At 36.4% G+C, this 21,451-nt stretch overlaps 3 protein-coding genes and 1 pseudogene across 3 annotated transcripts; 2 read left to right on the forward strand and 2 right to left on the reverse strand.

The window, feature by feature from the left end:
- Positions 1 to 5,283: 5,283 nt before the first annotated feature.
- On the forward strand, positions 5,284 to 6,461 carry LOC107692104 (hemoglobin subunit alpha-D-like). Its single transcript, XM_016491010.1, has 3 exons — positions 5,284 to 5,587; positions 5,898 to 6,102; positions 6,207 to 6,461. Exons 1-3 carry the CDS (start codon positions 5,496 to 5,498, stop codon positions 6,333 to 6,335), a joined length of 426 nt encoding a protein of 141 aa, XP_016346496.1. The 5' UTR covers positions 5,284 to 5,495; the 3' UTR covers positions 6,336 to 6,461.
- Positions 6,462 to 8,853: 2,392 nt separating this feature from the next.
- On the reverse strand, positions 8,854 to 9,516 carry LOC107692105 (hemoglobin subunit beta-like; annotated as a pseudogene).
- Positions 9,517 to 16,810: 7,294 nt separating this feature from the next.
- LOC107692106 (hemoglobin embryonic subunit alpha-like) lies at positions 16,811 to 17,583 on the forward strand. Its single transcript, XM_016491011.1, has 3 exons — positions 16,811 to 16,974; positions 17,072 to 17,279; positions 17,392 to 17,583. The coding sequence occupies exons 1-3, from the start codon at positions 16,880 to 16,882 to the stop codon at positions 17,518 to 17,520; spliced, it is 432 nt and encodes a 143-aa protein (XP_016346497.1). The 5' UTR covers positions 16,811 to 16,879; the 3' UTR covers positions 17,521 to 17,583.
- Positions 17,584 to 19,101: 1,518 nt separating this feature from the next.
- LOC107692107 (aquaporin-8-like) lies at positions 19,102 to 20,706 on the reverse strand. Its single transcript, XM_016491012.1, has 5 exons — positions 20,441 to 20,706; positions 19,945 to 20,071; positions 19,635 to 19,849; positions 19,381 to 19,515; positions 19,102 to 19,290 (listed from the first exon to the last, which is right to left on the reverse strand). The coding sequence occupies exons 1-5, from the start codon at positions 20,692 to 20,694 to the stop codon at positions 19,248 to 19,250; spliced, it is 774 nt and encodes a 257-aa protein (XP_016346498.1). The 5' UTR covers positions 20,695 to 20,706; the 3' UTR covers positions 19,102 to 19,247.
- Positions 20,707 to 21,451: the final 745 nt, after the last annotated feature.

Here is a 21,451-nt window from a genome sequence, read left to right on the forward strand (position 1 = left end):
ATTGGTTCCTGTTAGTAACATGTGAGTCACTCAATTATTCCATTACTCATTTTCAAATGAAAGCAAAAGCAGGAGGATCTCCTGTAAATCACTGACCGTTAACAGACAAGAACAGCCAGAAACAAGAGCTCTTTCTCTTTCCTCCGGGTTGAGAGAGACAGGGCTGCTGCTGATGTTTTTATCTAAACAGCAGTGCAGACAGTAAATCCACTGCATGTCTCTAACTATACATTGACATATAATTCAGGGGAGATGTTCCAGATCCCTGGTGACTTACAGTATTTATTACTGAGGTCGTTTGTCATTATTTTAGACAGTCTGGAGCATGAGGATAAGAAATGTGTATGTGGTCACAAAATACAATCTAACCTGAATTGAAGCGATGAATCACACTTTAGCTAACAAATCATCATCTGCAGATATGTCTATTATGCTATTACTATCAGAGTCTAAAAATGATAAATAAGTATAATAGAATAAAGTTGTAAGAATTACAGTAGCAATTCATTGCATGTATTTTCTACACTTGCCAGCCCGGAGGGCTAAATTTGACGATTTTTAAGTCAACTTGTGCCTCAAAAGTTTGCAATTAAACTTTCTCATTGAAAATGTGCTGTTTTTTCCCTTCCTTTCAGCTTCTAACTTGCCATGTTGACTCTCCAATATGTGCAGGAAATCCAAAGGTCTCCTCCCTTTTGTGTAGCTAAGAGCAAATGGCTTTTCATTGAACTTTTTGAATGCAAAGATCAAGTGTAACTGTGAGAAGGAAAACTCCACAGTCATTTTAGACCTTTTGGATCCAGATTTGATACTGTATTTGATTCATATTGCATCAGCCTTTTATGATAATTTATTGGTTATAAATAAATTAGTAATAAATAAAATAAACAATATACACACATAATTAATAAATAAAAAAATAAAAAAATTATGAATACAATAAAAAAATATTGTTACAATTTAAAATAACTTCTATTTGAATGTAAGGTTATGGTTCTTCAGAAATTATTTTAATATGATGATTTGATGATCAAGAACATTTCTTATTACACAGATTAAAACAGTTGCTTAATGTTTTTGTGGAAATGGTGATACTTTTCTCAGGATACTTTTTTGAATGGAAACTTCAAAAGAACAACATTTATCTGAAATATTTAGTTACTTTTGATCAGTTTAATGCTTCCTTACTGAATAAAAGTATTAATTTGTTTTAAAAAACTGAAAGGTAGTATGTAGTATATATGTTTATAAACTTTGTATATGATCATTTTTCTGCACACTGTTTGTTTTGATTGAGATGCTCATGTTCTTCACATATCAGCAAGACACGTGCTTCTTCTCATAGATCAGCTTACAGATATCCTCCACCAAGCTCCACATCACAATGGCTGTCTGTGTCACTGTTTAAACACGTGAGACTTTTTTTGTACTGAAGGAGGATTAACTGTCATGGAATGATAGATGTTTAAAGGCCCTCATGGGGGCATTCACAGGATGAGGAGACATGACATGGCCTAAGAGGTGAGCACATAGATAGTCATGTTGAAAGATGTGCACATGATTTATGGCCTCTGTTTGGCAAGATTTCAAAGTACCACTCACATATTTTGTTTCATGTGCAGAACAATCAAGATTAAATGAGTTATTGATGTTTCACAGTACTTTCCTCTCTCCTTTCACCATTATTACAGCCCTCATATGAACTCATAGGCTTCCTAAATACGCTAATCTAATGTAAACTGCAGTTATAATCTATTAGTGTGCCATCCAGTCACAATATAACACGTCAGAGTATTTGGCAGGCTGAGCCTAGACAGTGTGGGCGGCATGTGTGATCTACCAGTGAGTGCTCAAGCAAACAACACATCAATAGGATTAAAGAAGAGGAAAATAATTAATCTGTAATCCTGTTTACTGTATTTTGTGTCTTTTGAAAAGATGACAGGAATTTCCGTCTTTGGCAAACCATAAGCTTCTTTATATAGCTAAATTGGCATTTATTCAAAATGAATTTTCTTCACCTAGCATGCAAAATGCTTCAATACATGCTTTTGATATGCATATTGTATTCATTGCAACTGTTTGGAAAGCAGAGCTTTTAATAAATGGATGGGTACATATATAAGTCATACAAATGCAATTTTTCCTAAGGCCTACCCTTAAAAGTATCTGTCGTTTTCATACGATGTATTTGCTTTTGGTGCGCTGTTGCCACCTAGTGGACAGCAAGCTCAACAATTGTTTTAAACAATTGGTAGGCAGGGATTTTAGTTTAAGAACCTACATTTGTTACAAATCAAACAATTGCACAACCATTCAAAATTTTAGGGTTGGTAAGATTGCTCAAGAATTTCATTTCTGAAAACGGTTGTGCTTCGTTTTTTTTTTTCCAGGATTCGTGATAATTCTTGATGGTGAATAGAAAGTAAAGAATAAAGCTTTTATTTAAAAAATAAATTATTTTATAATGTTGCAAATGTCTTTACTGACACTTTTGATCAATTTAATGCATCCTTGATAAATTAAAGTATTAATGTCTTTTTTTTTTTTTTTAAATCTACTGACTGTATGTGACATGACATAAAAACAGTTGCTACATTGTATATAAAATAATAAGAAGACGACGAATAAGAAATTATACACTCTTAAAATATTAGTTATAATCCATATTTTTCAAGATGATTACACTTTCATTTGAGAAAGTCTTTTAAGGACACAAGGTTATCCAGGGGACAGTGTTTTCAGATCCTAGCAAAACATCTGCAGAGCTGTTTTTTAAATTTGAGTTTCTGTTTTTCTGTCAACCTCATCATTTCCCACTAATGATTTTTTCATAAACATCCCTTGTTGTTCTGCTATACTCTTCTTGGGGATGTATTACAGGTGAATAGGATATGTTCTCTTTTCTCTTTTTTTACAGGTGAATATTTTAATCAAAAAGAAACCTTGTCATATTAAAATATAAAAAAAAAAAAATCAATTTTCTTGTCATGACTTATTTAAACTTTCATAATAAAGCAAATAAAGTACAAACAAAGTACATAAAAAGTGATACAAACTTTTATTTTTGTTTTAAAGTGACCAGACCCTTTTGTCAATTTGTGTTTTTTTGACAAAATACTTTACATGATCATATATAACAATAATAATAATTAATAATTTAAATATATAATTTAAATAATTATTAAATTACTATTATTATTATAACAATAATTATGATATGTCACTTGAGGTTGTGAGGATGGAGCTGTTTCCAGATCGAAACAGAAACAAAATTGAACAAAACATAAAAAATTGAACACATAAAGGGTTGGAAGCAATGATAAACACAGAATAAATGATTATATAAAATAACAAAATATACACATATAATCATTAGAAGAAAATAGAATATGCAGTGAAGCTTTAACTCTACATCAGCTTAACAAAAACACCCACACACAGAGATCAAAGAATAGACCTGAGCACAGTCATGCACTACCTGTCATACTGCACATTTCACTAAATGCAAAAGGATGTGGATTCTGTTAAAGAGGTAGTCCTTCAGTTTAGCTGAGTCATGGGTAGTTCATGCTGCCAGGGTTTGTTCCCAGCAGGAGGGCAGGGTAGGAGTGAGGCGGGTGATTACGCTGCTCTTCAGCTTCCACCCACTTTAAGACCCCAGCTTGAGCCACTGATATGAACAGCCATGAGGGTTTATCACACCCAACGACTTGACCCCTCCCTATCACAGAAGTGCATGCTCATAGCCATTAAAAATGAGAGTCAACATCATTTAATATCATAAATGTGTATGCACTCCACAGTATTACTTTGCTGTTGTTTTCTTTTTGCGTTTGAGCCACATTTGGCATTATGTGTGGTAAAATCACTACAGAGAAAGCAGATGTTGCTACATGTTTATATTCTTTTGAAAACTATTTACTGTTTATTTAATATGAGCAGTCTGTTTGTGATAAAATAAAACAGTAAATTGCTATACAATTCTTAACACTAATTTTCCAATAGAGAGACAGGTCCCACTTTATATTAAGTGGCCTTAACTACTATGTACTTACATTTAAATTAATCATTTGGTTCAATGCACTTATTGTGTACATACATGTTTTTACATTGTACTTATAATTTAAAAATGCCTTCATGTAATTACATCTGCAACTAATTTCTGTAACTACATTTATAATTACACAGTTGACCCATCCCTTACACTTTAACCCAACCTTAAAGCTACCCAAACTACCAAACCTGTCCCTAACCTTACCCATATCCCACCTCAATAGCAGCAAAAGTGTTTTGCAATACAATATGAACACAATAAGTACATTGTACTTATTTTTTGGTGTAGGTACATAGTAGTTAAGGCCACTTAATATAAAGTGGGACCGAGAGACATTTTCATAATGGACATGTAAATCATCTGTGTTGATATCAAATCAATGATATCAACATACATCTTATAGAGGGAAAGATGCCCCCCTTAAGAACAATGTGGATTTTCTTTTAAACTGAAACATGTTTAGATATAAGCTGATGATGCATCATCTAATGTGTAATTATAGGAAATAAATATAAATATTTGCTAGTTGTTATAGCACATATTGGGGTAAGAAGCCGCCTTGAATAAACTTTTACAGAATGTATGAATGATTTTGATACAAATCTTATTAATATTTATATATTTTTATGCGTTGTTAATGTAAAATACTAAATCAACTATTATATTTAACATTGTATTTTGACAACTTAGTTGAATAATTCAATAACTTCTACTAATGACAGACAAAGCAGAATACCAGTCAAATAGATTCTTCTGAAAGGTAAAATTATGATTTATATACAGGCATATGAATATCTACATATGTATCTGCACATATTTTAATTTAACAAAGATATTTCATAATAACAACCTATAGGTATGTAATTTATAGAAATATAAAATAATAAGCCCATTAATTACAATAAGCATGACATTTTATTTTTTTACTTCAAAAAAAAAAAAAAAACCTATAGCTTTATAAACTATAGTTTACTCCACCAATTTAAAACACTGATGTAACATAGGCTAATGCAATGTCATAGATCACTATTTTCCAGAGACATAAAATTAGATCAGTTATCCTCAAATAGCGTAGCCATTCATCACAAGTGCAACAAGATTTTATGACTACTTATTGCGCTATCGCTACCTATTGCGAAATACATAACTGAACTCACGCAAGACGCGGAATCCCGGCATGATAACATAGGCACTTCTAATATGACGCAGAGACCACAACATTGCGCACTTTCAACTCTCGCGTGATTACCTCTAGCTTGCCGGTGAGTTGAAGACAGCGACCGTCGGGAACAACATTTCTGCTAACTGCTCCCTTCTATTTTTGCTATTTTTTTAAGTCGAGATGTGATCGACATTGCATTGGCAAAATTAAATTTATATTTATTCACCTGTGTTTAGATAGTATAAATATATCTTACTTGTGCCACGCCGCCTTATAATGCTCTCGAACACCGAAAAAGAGTTGATTGTACAGATATGGGACAAAATGATTCCAGTGGCAGAAGATATTGGATCTGAGGCTCTTTTAAGGTATGCCGTCCTATAGATTAAACAAATAGGCCTATAGGCTAACTAACGGACCAAACCGACGTTTCTATAAAATGTTGCTTTTCTTTAAATTATGCAAAACTTGGTCTGACTTACTCTTTGGTGGATCCTTGATAGTTCGCCGCTCAGTTTTCTGAATATCAAAAGTCTTTACAATGATTGAGGGTCTTGTCGTAGCCTATTTGGCAGTTTCCCATGAGTGACGACGCAAGCAACAGAGAGGGAGGAATAGGGTCTCGTGCCGTCTGCGTCTTGCTGACCTTGTTTTTCTCCCTTGTTAACTGGTTTACAGGATGTTCACAACGTTCCCCAAAACAAAGACATACTTCTCTCATCTAGATATCAGCCCCCGTTCAGAGCATTTGCGCTGCCACGGGAAGAAACTCGTCCAGGCTTTAGCTGAAGGTGCGAGGAACATAAGCACACTTACTACAACGTTGGCACCGCTTAGCAGGTTCCATGCCTATCAACTGCGAATACATCCTACAAACTTCAAGGTGTTCATGTAATGTCTGTCTGTCCACTTAACTGATGCAGTACAAATATGATGTGATATTTTTGCTTTAGCTCACTAACGTAAACTTCTCAAATTTTTTTCCAGCTTTTCAATCATTGCATCCTTGTGACGTTAGCCTGCCATATGGGTGAAAACTTCACACCAGTTGCACACGCGGCGATAGACAAGTTTCTTTCGGCATTCTCAGCGGTTTTAGCCGAGAAGTTCCGATGAAGACCCCTCAGAAGGAGCATGGGATGGTTCTGATAATTCTGTCTTTAATAAATAAATAATACATGTTTTACAAAGTATGTGTTTCTTTGTTAATTGTCCTCATGTAATGCCATGGAATAGTCAATAAAAAATCCCTCATTGTACTCTTCTCTGTTAGCGCCCTCTGTGGGATTGTGTACACTTCCAATACTTTTCTTGTTTTTATATAGCCTACAGCGCATTAGCTTAGTCGTTTTTACGGTGATGCTGTATTGTCAGTATTTTGGCTTCCCATAATACAAAGTCATCCTCATTAGGTACTTGATGCAAAAGGAAAGAAATCAATCAATGACGACAGTGTTGCACTTGATGTTTGATGTGGGTGTGGTGCTACAGCTATCCAGACTTAAGTGCTGAAATCTTGGCTGAAGTCCAAAGGAAATGTGACGCTCTCCGTTGTGCTGAAAGTATTTAAACGGCAGACCTGTCATTACCTGTGAATCACATTGATACCCTAATAGTATATTAAAGTGCCCCTATTACGGATTTTTGAAAATTACCTTTCATGCAGTGTAACACAGCTCTAAGTGAATGAAAACATCCTGCAAAGTTTTAAATCTGAAAGTGCATCGTGTATAAAGTTATTGTCTCTCAAAAGCAAGAGTCGACTCTGAATCATTGAAGCTAGTCTTTTTAAAACAAATCCCTAGCCGTTTCATGTTGACGTCAACATGAAATATTAGCATATTGCCCTGCCCGCCCACTTGTTGGTCTTTTCGCGTTGGTCTGAATGAAAATGTAAATTCATTCTTTGCCACTAGATGCAGCTTTTGGAGCGATAAAATAGCTATTTCCCCGGTAACGCTGTACACAAAGCAGCACTGCGCTCACAAACGCGGATTTATCAGGCATTACAGGCATGATGAAATGAAAATGAGACCAGTCGGACCAATCACCGCAGATTAGTGTCACGCAAAGGAGGGGTTTGGAAAAATGAATAGCTGAGCGAATCGTTTGGGAGACGTTGAGCAAGTAAGGTAAAAATAAATGCATATTAGAAGACAATGAAAGTGTTTTTTGACCTTGCATGCATGTCAACCTGTTGTTGGGGACTCCCAAAACCAAAATATAAACCTTTCATTACCCATAATAGGGGCACTTTAAATGAAATAGGTAAGAAATAGGTAGGATTTCTGTAATAATAAACTGAATGTTTTAAATGCACAATAACCAGGTTTATATATGTATCATAAATAAATCCCATTTGTTTCAATCTTATACATTTGAACTAATTGAATTTTGCTTGTTCCAGTCGCATAATTAACTACATTTCAAGCAACGCTGCTAAGCAATTTGAATAAACGCATTTTTAAAATATGATTATTTAAATAGAATCTTATAAACGCAAATAGTTAACAATTGTCACGGAGTGACTGAGACGTGAGACGTGCAGATCCAAGTGCGAAGCTTTATTAACCGACATGGTCAGAAACAGGCAAGGGTCAGACAATGGCAACAGGTATATAGAGGGCAAGACACAAGAATATTCCTAGGGCTAGCGTGGGTCTACGATCGGCGAACAGAATCAACAGGGCGAGACTAGAAGGATAAATCCAGGTACAAGGCAAAGGTCCAGGCAGGGGCAAACAGTATCCGAACAGGGCAAGACGAGAGGGGGAATCCGAGATACACAGGCAAAGATCAGGACACAAGAAAACAGTCAAGGCAGGACTAAGATAAGGCTATGAAAAACTAGACAGGCTCCATAGAGTAGCTATTGCTATGAGAGTGATAAACACTATACAATACTCAGCAGTTTGAAAGGGATCAGAGTGAGTGTTATATAGTGAATGTGTGATTGGTTACAGCTGTGTGCAATCAGTGCAATGGATGATGGGATATGTAGTCCGGGATGACATGCAACAGTTTGTGTAGTGCGAGAGTCAGTGTAATGGAAGAGTGACCTCTGGTGGTGAGTGAACTGAAGTTCATAGACCGGATTCGTGACAACAATTAACTATGCCATGATTTTTTGAGTGCAGAAATCTGCCATTTCTTACTGGTTTCATTAGAATGACTAATATGCATCACTTTATTAGTTTGTGTTAAAACTGTGTAATCCAAATGGATGGAAATATGGAATTGAAAAACATCAATCTTAAATTTAGACCTAAATACATTTGAATGTATTTTTGAGTGTTAACAATAAAGCATTTTGGATCTTCAGCAAGGGAATTTTGGACATTAAGTTTGCATCAGTTAGGCCTATATTTCTTTTAAAGTCTTGTAAGGCGTGAGAAGAGTGAGGGGCAGAAAGTGGAAATCATATCAAAATGATATGGCCTCTGGCCTTTGTGACCCGAAACTATATGCAACATTCTTGTAAGTTAGTAAATTGTGAATATTAGCACTTCTAATTATATAATATTCAATTTTAAATGTAGAGACAACTCAATGGACGAAATTATATGAATCTCTTATTTTTCACTAATGCATTATACAGTCACGTACAAGATAATTTTCTCGTTCAGTCGACGAATCAATGGTACTGCCTTCTTAGGGCTGACACAACAACAGACAGGAACTTCTGCCACGCAGCTTGGATGTCTGGGGTGAACTCAGTCCTCATGCGTGTAGCGATCACCACGGTCAGACAGTCACCTAAGAGCTGGAAGAGAAGTTGAGAAAAGTAAAGCACAGCTCCAACATTATAAGCAGCATGATAGCCACTGCTCAGAGATGCCAACCTGGAAATTGCCTGGGTCGACTTGCAGTTTCTGAGTGAAGAGTGAAGCTCGCTAAGGGAAGCGTAGGAGTTCTTGATATCATCCATGTTTTGAAGAGCTTTTATCCAGTCCTTGGAGCACTACAGTCCCATGCGCTGCGACCTTTGGGTTAGCCATGATTGCCTCAGAGTTATATAGGTTTCCAAACCCACCAAAGTACCGCCAAGTCCAGGGGTAGACAACCAAGCATCTTGAGACCAGACAATCAATACAGGAATATTAAAGGCCTTAATTCTAACAGGTTAATTATTAATTACAAACACATCCTTTGAAGAAATACATACAATGAAATATATCGAACAAAGCAGGCCAGAAATAAGATTACCTCGCCAAGCTCTCATGGCCCACCGATTCGTAGTCGAGTTTTGCAAATACACCTGTATTGCAGCTCGCTCCTCAGCTGTCCACTCAACCATCGAGTCTTGTGGCTTTACAGCTGGACATTGGTTTAAATAGGCCTTCTTGGCCGCCGCCCATGCATTTCAGGCAGATGTGTTTGGCCGATAGTCCGGAGAAAAAAAGGTGGCAGCTGACTGATAAACTCCATAGTCCATGTGAATTAACTTTATAGTCGTATACATTGATAGTGTTTCATCGCCAGAGTGTGGTTCTTTATTGAAGTTTCTTGTTTATTTATTTAAGCCATAGACAGTGAGCTCGTTGCTAGGTTGCAAATTAAAGGTTTTAATAAACGTATCATATTTGCATATGGATCTCATATATTCAAAGTCTACACGTGATCTCATGTGTAAATATTTGCCTTCTCAAGTATTCATATTCATGCCTTCTCAAGAGATTCAAGTAAATAATGAGTTATAATACAATTAAAACAATTAACAAGTTTAGGTAATGTCTCTTAACAAGAACAGATGTTCTTATAACATAATATATAATAGTAGCCTACCACTTCAATCAGGCATGATATAAGAGCATGACATAAGAGTACTATTACTACCTTAAGGGTACATATTGCTACTCTGAGGTACTAATATGCACCGTCAACATTTCTCACTACCCTAGAAATAGCCTCAATGTTTTTCATTAAGTTTTTCAGCATTCCTATGATCTGCCTTTGAGCGTTCTTTATTTGATGTATCACTGTACTTGACATAGACTGATAAAGATCTTCTTTTCGTCGCATAAATAAGACACATCTGAATATTTGGGTTAAACTGTTCTGGAACAGTGTTGTAAATACAACTTAACCACTGATTTCTAGTCGTGTCCTCTTTTGGAAGGCTAACCAAAGTAGTTTCGCTTTCACAACGAAACAGCGTCACACACCGCGGCCTTGAGTGACAGGAGGCCGGGGGCTTAGAGTGAGCCACGGCCTAGAGTATGCGGAGTATGCGATCCACAGCGCGAAGTTGATGTATTTCCTCAGCGACCAGCACGGATCAGCTCCAGGCATGACGAAGCGGATATCGTCCTCTTTTGGAAGGCCAACCAAAGTGTTTCGCTTTCACAACGAAACACAGCGCCTTCACGACATGGCGGCGGCGGCAACAACAATACTACAGCGAGAATAAAAGTTACGCCTTCTTTCTTTGCGTGAACATTTGGGCGGCGTTATGCAAATCTTCCCACATCATGACGTAGACATGTGGGGGTGTGTTAGAACGTTAAACTGAGCGTGCTGCACTCCGCAAAACTGCACGTGGATCCTGACAACTTTAGGGTATGCAAACACAGCAACATATAAAACTCATACAGATGCAGTCAGTCAGACACTATTTAAAAGCTAGTGACTCACCTGTTGCGCGACCGTCTTCTGCTTTTTCCGTACAGCTGCTGGCCGACTGCCTGACCATAACCTGCCTACCTCTTTCATAGCTGATATGCAGGCTGCCTGGCAGAAGTTCCTCGCTGATGTCGTCTCTGCCCTTGCAGACAGTATCATTAAGACCTCTAACATATGGGGGAAAACATTGTATGTTTTGTTCTCTAACGCAATAAAGAGGAATTGACACGCACCTGAGCCATGTGTTTAAACTGATCATTGTGTATCATTAAACGGATAGTTCACCCAAAACTGAAAACTGTCATCATTCTGTCAAATATTCCAGAATATTTATCAAAAAGTAATACATATACATAAATAACACAAGACATTAAAAAAAAAAAAAAAGTTTAAAGAAGATTTGGCAGCTGGTTAAATGGTGCAACATTTATGATATTTAAAAGAAGCTGCTGTCTTCTTCAAATGTTTTCTTAATGTCTTGTGTGAACTCAGCAGCAATTCGTGGATAATTAAGAAATGCTTTAGTAAATAAATATATTGCCTACTGAATTAAATAGACTTATCTGAATAAATTAAGATTTATCTGGTGGTCAGTAGGATGTCATTAAAACTACTCTTAATCACCTCTAAAATATTTAGAGGGCTTACACTTTCTGCAAAACAATAAACAAACAGACAAATACATAGCGTTGAGAATTTTTATTTAAACAGTAGCCTGTGATACAAACACCATTATACTATGAATATAAATTAACATTTATAAACGATTGAGTAGGTCAAGTCTATGATTTTAAATGCCATATTTGATGTCCTTGTCAGACAGGGGCTAATCAAAACACAAGATTTAGCCTATATTTTAAGGACACGACTGATAATATAAACACATAGACTGTGTTTTCCCATTGCAAATCACGCGTTTAATGTCATCCTCATGCTTTATATGATGGAGACTTAACTAGCACCCAGATTGTTTGTAAATGTTAGGTCCTATGTGATACAGTGTGGAGTAAATTTGATTTCTATCTGAAATATTAATATTATTTGCTTCACTGTACTAAAGAGTGTTCTTTAGACTGTCTCTGAGTGCTTCAGTTTGCTTCAGTATGCTTGAGTTTTTGATGAGCTGAGAGATAACAGGAAATCGATTTGTGTATGTGTGCAAGACAAGTGTGTGAGACAGAAATGTTATTTTAGTTTCTTAGATGTCCTGGCTACTTAGAAAATGATTTACATTAAACACCAGAGGAACACCACTGGCATCATTTTGAAAAGAACTCAGTGGCAATCAAGAGAAAAAATGGTAGCAGACATTAGGTTTTCAACTTTGGGATGTTTGTTCTGAGTCAAACTCATTTAAGCCGGCAAGGTCTGTGTTTGCTCCTAGTCGATTAAGAGTATTTTTCAGACCAAAATTGAAATCGACTAGTCACAGTAATTGATCAGGAGTTATTTTCTAAAAAGAAGATTGAGATCGAATGTTGGTGATCAAGAGTATCTTTTCAACTAGTTTTAATCGATCAAGTGAGATCAATTACCAGAGATTCTGTATTCAGTGTAGTGAACTGAACTTAGCGTAGTGAGCTGAGGCTGTATGGCGACAGTCACTGGGACTGATCAAGAACAAGATTGATTGTGAAGTCAGCGTAGTGAGCTGAGGTTGGAAATTCAGCATTGTGAGCTGAAACCGCCTCGGAGACGTCTGACGCGGGTGGCATAGAGCAATAGGTGCCTGAGACACAGAATACGAAACTGGAGTGGGGAAATCTCAGAGCAAATATACTCTTAAAAATAAAGGTGCTTCAAAAGGTTCTTCAAGCGATGCCATAGAAGAACCATTTTTGGTTCCACAAAGAACTATTCAGTCAAAGGTTCTTTAAAGAACCATCTCTTTCTTACCTTTTTATAATCTGAATATTCTTTCGCCACAAAGAACCCTTTGTGAAACAGAAAGGTTCTTCAGATGTTAAAGGTTCTTTATGGAACCCTTTAGACAAAAAGGTTCTTCTATGGCATCGTGAAGCACCTTTTTTTAAGAGTGTAGAGCAAACAAATAAATAACAAACATGATAATCCCGTGTATCGTCTAATGCAAAGTGTAGGGTTATATGGCTATGGCTATAAATGAATGACAGGATTGCCACAGGGGCTTGATTAATCATCATGGGTTCCCTGCTGGTGTAATAATAATCCACACTGAAACTGTTTAGCCTTGAAATTTGAATGAAAGGAACTTTTTATTCAATGTGATAAATTAGACACATGATTGAAACTAAAGACTGAGAAATGTTTGAAGAATGTAATAAGTTCAATAGATCAATATTGATTATCCTGAGATTTTTGAACTTATTATTTTTTGAAATAGATAAATAAATAGAATCCAGAATTGTCATATTATAAATAATAAGATATTAACTGCACGTGTTTAAATATACAGTGTATCTGAAGACGTCTAGAATTTATATCCCATATCCCTGGGAGACAGCATGAAAAGTTGATCCATTGCAGAGATGAGATTCTATGATTTTGGTTTATGTTGACTAAAATAGAGCTTGTGCATTGTGTTGAAGGAGAACGAGACTGAGTGACCAAGTCTGGGCTGGATTTGGCATATTGATATATATGGTCCCCACTCAGCTCACAATCTGCTGAAGCAGACAAAAGTTATGAAGCTCTGGCCAGAGGGGAGTGTGAAAGTGTGTGGTGGTGTTGTATGGAATGAAAGATAATGTTTGAAGAGACACTAAGACAAATAAATCATTCCATCAAAACAGCTGTTTTTAAAATGTATCAAGTGGGCCCAACAGGGCAAAATACGCCCAATAAAATAATGGCCATGGATGAATTGGATTAAGTATGCTGGTCAATATCACGGTTATTATTGTGGCAAAAATATAACAAGGCCACATTTGCGCAGCACTTAACATGGGAAGGCAAAGCAAGCAAGTTTGCTTTGTCCACCCTAAACCTAATGTTCTGTTTTAACATTTCAGCATGATGGACTTCATTGGACTGATTTTATATTGTGTTGTGTCAAAAGTATCAGATATGGTCTTGTTATTGCTAACATGAACAAAGTGGGTTGAGAGTTTTCCAGGTAAAAAGGGCTGTATAACAGAGTGAAGTGTTTAGTGTGCTGGAGAAATTATCTGGTGATAATAGGTCCCAGTTTGTAAAGCCAGGAGAAAACAAAGTTGAATTGTCTAAATTTGAAATTCATTATGCCTGTTGATGGCAATGAAAATATGGGAGCCCAAAAAGAAGCCAGGACAGCTTTCATCCCACATGTACTTTTCACAGGTTACACCAGAACGACAACAGGGCCAGACAAGCCTATGAGTTATATGTTGGTGACTAACAAAAACACTTAAGGTCTCCATTCACAGGTGACAGCAGCTCTATCAATGCCAGGGTGTTGATTCACTCCATCAATAAGGACCAGCAAATGTGCTGCTGTGATCTTAGGAAAAGATCTGCAATGATCAGCAAAATGGTTGGTGATTGTAACCTGCATTCAAGTTTCTCAACTTAAACTACACCAACCAGTTTCATCAACCCCACACTTCAAGAAAGTGAGGGATCAAGGGCGTGCTAGTAACGACCCTCCCTTTCCAACGAGGGAAAGCCCATTGCAAAGGCTCACAAAGAGTCACCCTGGTGAAGGTGGGACGTCCATGAGGCTAGTGAGAAGATCAACACACCGTAACGAAAATCAACTAATGGTTTAAGCTTAGCAGAAGTATCCATTTGTGTGATGGGTTTTGATGATTTCATTAGATTTACTCAACCTAGGGCTGAGTGTTGATATAGATTTCAAGATTTGAAATTTTCTGGTAAATGTAAATTGAATAGAGGAAAATTACTTAATGCTGTAGACTATAGGGACTCTTCTTAGATACATTTATGTAAAAGTAATAAAATATAGGGACTGTTTTAAGCACGCAGAATAACATAAGTGGACTTTGAAGGATTACGTAATTGTGGCATCCATAATTGTAATCGCGATTAGAAATTCGATTAATTGTGCAGCCCTAATGGGCACTATACCTCTGCAAAGCTTTGGGGCCAGCGTCCTCATAATTCAGATTGCTGAAAATGTCCTGGATTTAGGTCGCTCCTGGCATCCCCAGTACAAGAGTGCTCATTTGATTGGCTGGAACTTCTCGTGGGCAGGACGCTGTAGGGATTTTGCACGTTTGCATCGCTCTTGAAGTTAGACAACATTTTAATGCAAGTGGTAAAACACTTGTAGCATAACATACATCCCCTTTTTATGAAAAGAAAAAAAACTTATGACGCTTAAAAGGAGAATCAGCATAGTATGGCAATGATAATGTCTTTGCAGGTTAAACCGTAAACGTATAGGATTGTAGAGTAAATCTTTATTTAATTGTTTAAATCCTTGGGAAATATGACTTTTAAAGACTATCAATTATTGTTGTGATCTCAGCTCCTGGTTATCTCATGCACATACGTGCATTCAAAACGACTCTGCCTTATCTCTACTCACAGACTCTCCTCGTACGTAATCTCAAAATGAACTGCCTGTGTGTAAAAAAATAGAAAAATCCAGTCTCGTCAAATACAAAATTAAAAGGGTGTGGCCACTTTATCGATTCACCAGGCATGCAATATTTCAGAGCCAATAAATGAAATAAATGATTTATAAATCAATTCAAAATAATAATATAAAAAAATCTGAATAATCAAGAACTGTGCCCTCAGTTCCTCTTTTGGTCGTTTTTTTTTCTTCTTCTCCACAATATATGCCCTGTAACAAAACAAATGTACGTTTATTAATAATAATAATAATAATAATATATTGTGAAATAATAATATATTAAAAAGTAATAATAGTAGTAAAAAGTACAAATATACATAATATATAATAATAAAAATAATTATTATCATTTTTATTTAGTAATAATAATAATCATTATTATTATCATTATTATTTTTCTAACATTTATTGGCATAGATCAGCAGGTATAGGCTAGTACTAACGCAGTTCTGCAAGAATGAAAGGTGATGAACATCGTATGAAGAGTAAAACCAGCGCGTAGAGACGTGCATGAGCATAATGGACCGTTTGTATTACATACTAACAACTAAATTAAACTAAATTAGCACTTAAAATAAACTGTATTTGGCCGTTTATTTATTTATGTATTTGTTTTGTAATAAATTAATTAAAAGAGCATAAAATAATTTTGGGTGCAGGAAGCACACGAGCATAAAGGGTCATAGCTACTAAGATCTAAACTAACTAACGTACTAACTTAAAGGGTTAGTTCACCGCAAAATGAACATTCTGTCATTAATTACTCACCCTCATGTTGTTCCAAACCCGTAAGGCATTCGGTCAAACTGTCCATGTGACATCAGTGGCTCAACTTCAGTTTTGCGAAGCTACGAGAATACTTTTTGAGCGCAAAGAAAACAAAAATAACAATTTATTTAACAATTCTTCTCCCCCGAGTTACGTCTTCCGCTGATGTCACTGATGTCACATGGACAGTTTTACCGATGTCCTTACTACGTTTCTGGACTTGGGAACATTACAGTTGCGTTGCTGTCTATGCAGGGTCTGAGAGCTCTCACATTTCATCAAAAATATCTTAATTTGTGTTCCGAAGATGAACGAAAGTCTTACGGGATTGCAACGACATGAGGGTGAGTAATTAATCACAGAATTTTCATTTTTGGGTGAACTATCCCTTTAATGAATAAATTATTAGTGAAATCATGTTGTGTGGGGTTACTTGAACTGAAGATGCGGACTTGGATTGATTAGGATCTGTTTATGTCTTGTGACTCAAGTGTGCACGCATGTATCATCACGTTCTCCCTAAAACAAAAAAAATAAAAATGGGCATCACGTCAATTTTCAGTGTTAACTGGCAGGAGTTCAATCTGACACGCAATTAGGCTGTATCTTGGGTGTGCCCACTCAACTACAAGCGCTTAAAAAGAGGACCAACGTTTAGGTGGGTAAGTCATTTGACCCTAGCACGACTGCTCATTTCAGACATTGATTCAAAATGAGCCTCTCTGCTAATGACAAAGCAACTGTGAAGGCCCTCTGGGCTAAGATCTCCCCAAAGGCTGAGGATATCGGCAACGAGGCGTTGTCCAGGTAAGTCAAACCAGTTTTTTTTTTCTATAGAATGTCTAATGCATATTTTGCAGATCTAACGCTCTGAATAAATCGGCTTTTCACCACCATTTTGCAGAATGCTCTATGTCTACCCTCAGACCAAGACCTACTTCTCTCACTGGAGCGACCTGAGCCCCGGCTCTGCTCCTGTGAGGAAGCATGGAAGGAAGGTCGTCGCTGGAATCGGTTTGGCTGTTGAGAAAATCGATGACCTTTTCGCCGGCCTGCTCACTCTTAGCGAGCTGCATGCCTTTCAGCTGAGAGTTGATCCTGTTAACTTCAGGGTAAATATACTGCTGTGTGTCTGACGCTATTTATTAATAATTTAGCCATACTTTCATAGATCTCATTATGAATTTGTCTTTAAAATGGTGTCTATTAATCTTCATTTAACAGATCCTGTCCCACAACATTCTTGTGGTGTTGGCCATACTCTTCCCTGATGACTTCACACCTGAAGCCCACCTGGCCATGGACAAGTTCCTTGTAAGACTGGCCCTGGCTTTGTCTGACAAATATCGTTAACCAGTTTGATATGTGTTAAGCAGTTTGAATGTTGTTTTGTCGATTTGGTCAGCAACATGTCAATAAAAAAACAAGCAAACCTGGAGACAATTATCCTGTGCATTGTTTTTCCCTGACGCAGAGCAAAATCTAAATTAATTTGAAATACAAGCAAATCTAAAACACGAATCTATATAAATATGGGATCATATGAATTCCGTTAGAATTGTGAAACACTAAACTCACCAAACTTACAGCAGACAGGGCTGTGAATTAAAGTTAAGCCTGTTGCTTGTATAAACCATTCAATTGATCATTTTGGCACATCAGGATATGTTCAAGCTATCCATTCTGTTTCTTTAAGCTCATAAAAAATATTTGTGTACTTTTTTGTACAAAGTAGATGGGCAAGGTTTATTTAGAGACTACAAGTAGGATTTTGCAATTAGATTTAATATATAAAAATTACATACTTTTACTTTATAATATATATATTATTTATAATATATATTCAAATATATAATATATATATAAGATGCATAAAAGCATTAAAATATAGTCCGCAATTCGAAGAAAAAAAACCCATCATCTAGTATGAATGAGGTCTACTGCGTGAGATGCGCCAGAAGCTTTGACTCACATGAGTCTTGGATAGGGCATTTACGGTCATTCAAAGCTGATATCTTGATTGTCTCAAGAGAGAGAAAAAAAAACAACTCTTTATCAAGGAGCCGCATGCACAAACACCAGATGGGCAGACGGGCATTATAGGCTACAAACTATTTCACATATAGGGAGATACTAACAATATTTTGTCTCGAAAAATCACATAGAAATAGTGTAACATTTGACTGAAATAATTAAATATCCACTGAGCCCTTGTGACAACTTAATTTTATTTTAACTTTATTTTAAGAACCAATTCTCACTATTAACTAGCATACATATTACTAGCATATTGGCTGTTTATTACTACATACAAAACACATAACAATGCCTTATTCTTCATGACCATTTTAGACCGCTTAATCCTTCCCTATACCTAAACTTAACAATTACCTTACTAACTATTGATAAGCAGCAAATTAGGAGTTTACTGAGGCAAAAGTTGTAGTTAATAATGAGAATCTTAAAATAAAGTGTGACTATATTGCAGGGGTGCCCAGTCCTGTTCCTGGAGATCTACCTTCCTGCAAAGTTCAAACACAACTGAACCAACTCATTAAGATCTTCAGGAGCACTTGATACATACAACAAGTATGTTTGATCAGGACTGGAATTGAACTCTGCAGGTAGGTAGATCTCTGGGAATGGGATAGGGTGCCCCTGATATAGTGGACAGTGGACTTCATTTGTTTGGTGTCTGCCAAAAAATCTTGCATTTAGATATTTGTTGGATTTTGTTTACACTTTTTTCTTTGTTCTATAATGTAATACTGCACTACACTATACTATAAATTGCAATACTAACACAGAGATAATATAAGAATATGAAATAGAGTGAATTGTAGACTACAGCCTGAGACAAAACATGCTCTTTTATGTAAAACATTCTCAAAAGACAATTTACTGACATATACTGGAAAAAAAGATAAAGGGTTGGTAATTTTTTATAAAACTCAAATACACTAATTCACAGTTTTAAATGCAATATGTGCTGTAAGGTTAGACATGAAATATTCAGACTGTTTAAAAGTAAGGATGGCATCATGAATTGAGAGGTTTTGACACGCTGAGGTGCTCCAATATCATTTCAGTATAACTCGTATCTTCTCATCTCCAAGCAGAAGTCTGTTAAAATAATAAAGTAACAGTCTGCTGTAAAAATGATTTCTTAGACCTCAACAATGAATGGCAGATTTGATATCAAGGCAAACTGACCTCACAAGAGCAGCCGCCACCAGACCTCCCCCTATCGGACCGACCCAGTAAACCCAATGATAAGTCCAGTAGTTAGCCATCAATGCAGGTCCAAAAGCTCTTGCAGGATTCAAACAGGTGCCAGAAACGTCTCCTCTATTAAATAAAATAACATATTTCAGACAGACGAACATTTTAACAAAGCAGACATGTTACGTAAACATACGTAAAACTGAAGATGTAGGTTATTAAGATTTATTTTGCTCCAGACTCACCCTGCCAGAATATTGACGATAACAGTGCAGCCCACCATGAAGGGCACCAGGGGACTTTTGCTCTTTCCATTGACAGCTCCCAGCAGCACTACCATAGTTACTAGACACGTCATGGCCATTTCAGCAAACACAACTTTCCCCAGCTGCTCATCAGATTTAAGAATAGTAAAGGCCGCTCCGGTAGCATTCATGTAGTTCTCGCGTGATGTCATAACCTTCAAAATATATCTGTCTGTTGAGTAGTGTTTGGCGTTGTGGGAAGTAACAATGTTATATTCTGTATGTGTAATAAATGCATTCTTGTTCACACCTTTGACATTGCAGCTCCCAGCACACCTCCGATAAGCTGACTGATAAGGTAGGGAATAACCATCGTCAGCTGAATTCCACCACATAACCAGATAGCAATGGTGAATGGAGGGTTAAAATGTGATCCGCTGCAGAGAGAGAGAGAAAAAACATTCAGGTGAAACATAAACGGATGTTTATGAAACGGATGCAGAAAATCACTTTTGGCACTCAAAAACCAGTTAGCAAACCCAAAATTTGGTGTCCTGACAATTCTTGACAATCTTAGAATAGTTTTGAATACAATACGACTGAATATAAATGTACTGTAAAGCATCGGCTAAATAACAATCAAAGCGAAAACGTCTTTTGATTATTACACATTAAATAAATGTAATATACTGTATATAAATACAAAAATATTTGGTACATAAATAATTAAAACATTTTTAAAAAAGCTAAGCAATACATACAATATATATAAAAAAAAAAGAAAAAAAAAAAAGAAGAATTCTTACCTTATTTCTGCCATACATGCCACCAGCACAGCCACTGCCAATCCATGCACAAGCGCAGGCTGTAGTCGTCCTGCTGCCTCCACATTTTCAATGACAGACACGCAGCCGATAAAGACAAAAAATGTTGTGCCCACCAGCTCGGCAACACATGGCTGGATTATTCTCTCGTACTTGCCCAGAGGTTTGGGTTCGTTCTTCTTTAGCAAAGTTTTGTCAAGCTCTTCAAGTTCTAGCTTCTCTGCCTGCGCTGACATTGTGCACCATCAAGTGCATTGAGTAACTCTGTGACTGTGGCAGAGGGAAGCACTATGATAATAGAGCCAAACTAACTTGTTCCGCCATAAATCATTCTTTTATCCCTGAAAGGTCTGATATATTATCGTAGGATTATGTGAATGATGCAGCAACAAAATACAATCAAAAAAGTTTTAGGAGAAGATTTGGTAAGAACAGTAAGGTATCGAAGTATAATTACAGACATTTTCAGGTTGGAGTTAGATTAGAGCATAGTTATTCCCTTATCAGATGTAAGGTGCTTCACATTTGGACAGCATTGTTGCCATGATTATCTCTGTGTTATTGATTTGCTTGTCAAGTGTGTGATAACTGACTGACCTTGGGTGGAAATGTAATCAACTCACATGGCATTATAAAACAACATATTGACTCCAAGGTGAACTTTGAGCTGCAATGTGATATGTAAATATATGTTGATAGTGGTATTATAAATACTATTAAAATGCTCAGGGGGTCATAGATAAAAAAAAAAAAGAGTGGTGTGTGTGTGTATACACACATTATATATTATACATGGTGTACATGGTTATCTGTTGACATGCTTAAAAAATTTATTCAAACCAAAAAACAAATTATATTATCCTTCAAATAATGATATATTATTTAGGGGGTCTAGGAATGGATTTCTTAAAAAAAAATAAAAATTATATACAGTGGTGTGAAAAAGTGTTGGCCCCCTTCCTGATTTCTTATTTTTTTGCATGTTTGTCACAC

The sequence above is a fragment of the Sinocyclocheilus anshuiensis genome, unplaced genomic scaffold, assembly GCF_001515605.1.
Source record: "Sinocyclocheilus anshuiensis isolate Anshui unplaced genomic scaffold, SAMN03320099.WGS_v1.1 scaffold726, whole genome shotgun sequence".
NCBI classification, from domain to species: Eukaryota; Metazoa; Chordata; class Actinopteri; order Cypriniformes; family Cyprinidae; genus Sinocyclocheilus; species Sinocyclocheilus anshuiensis.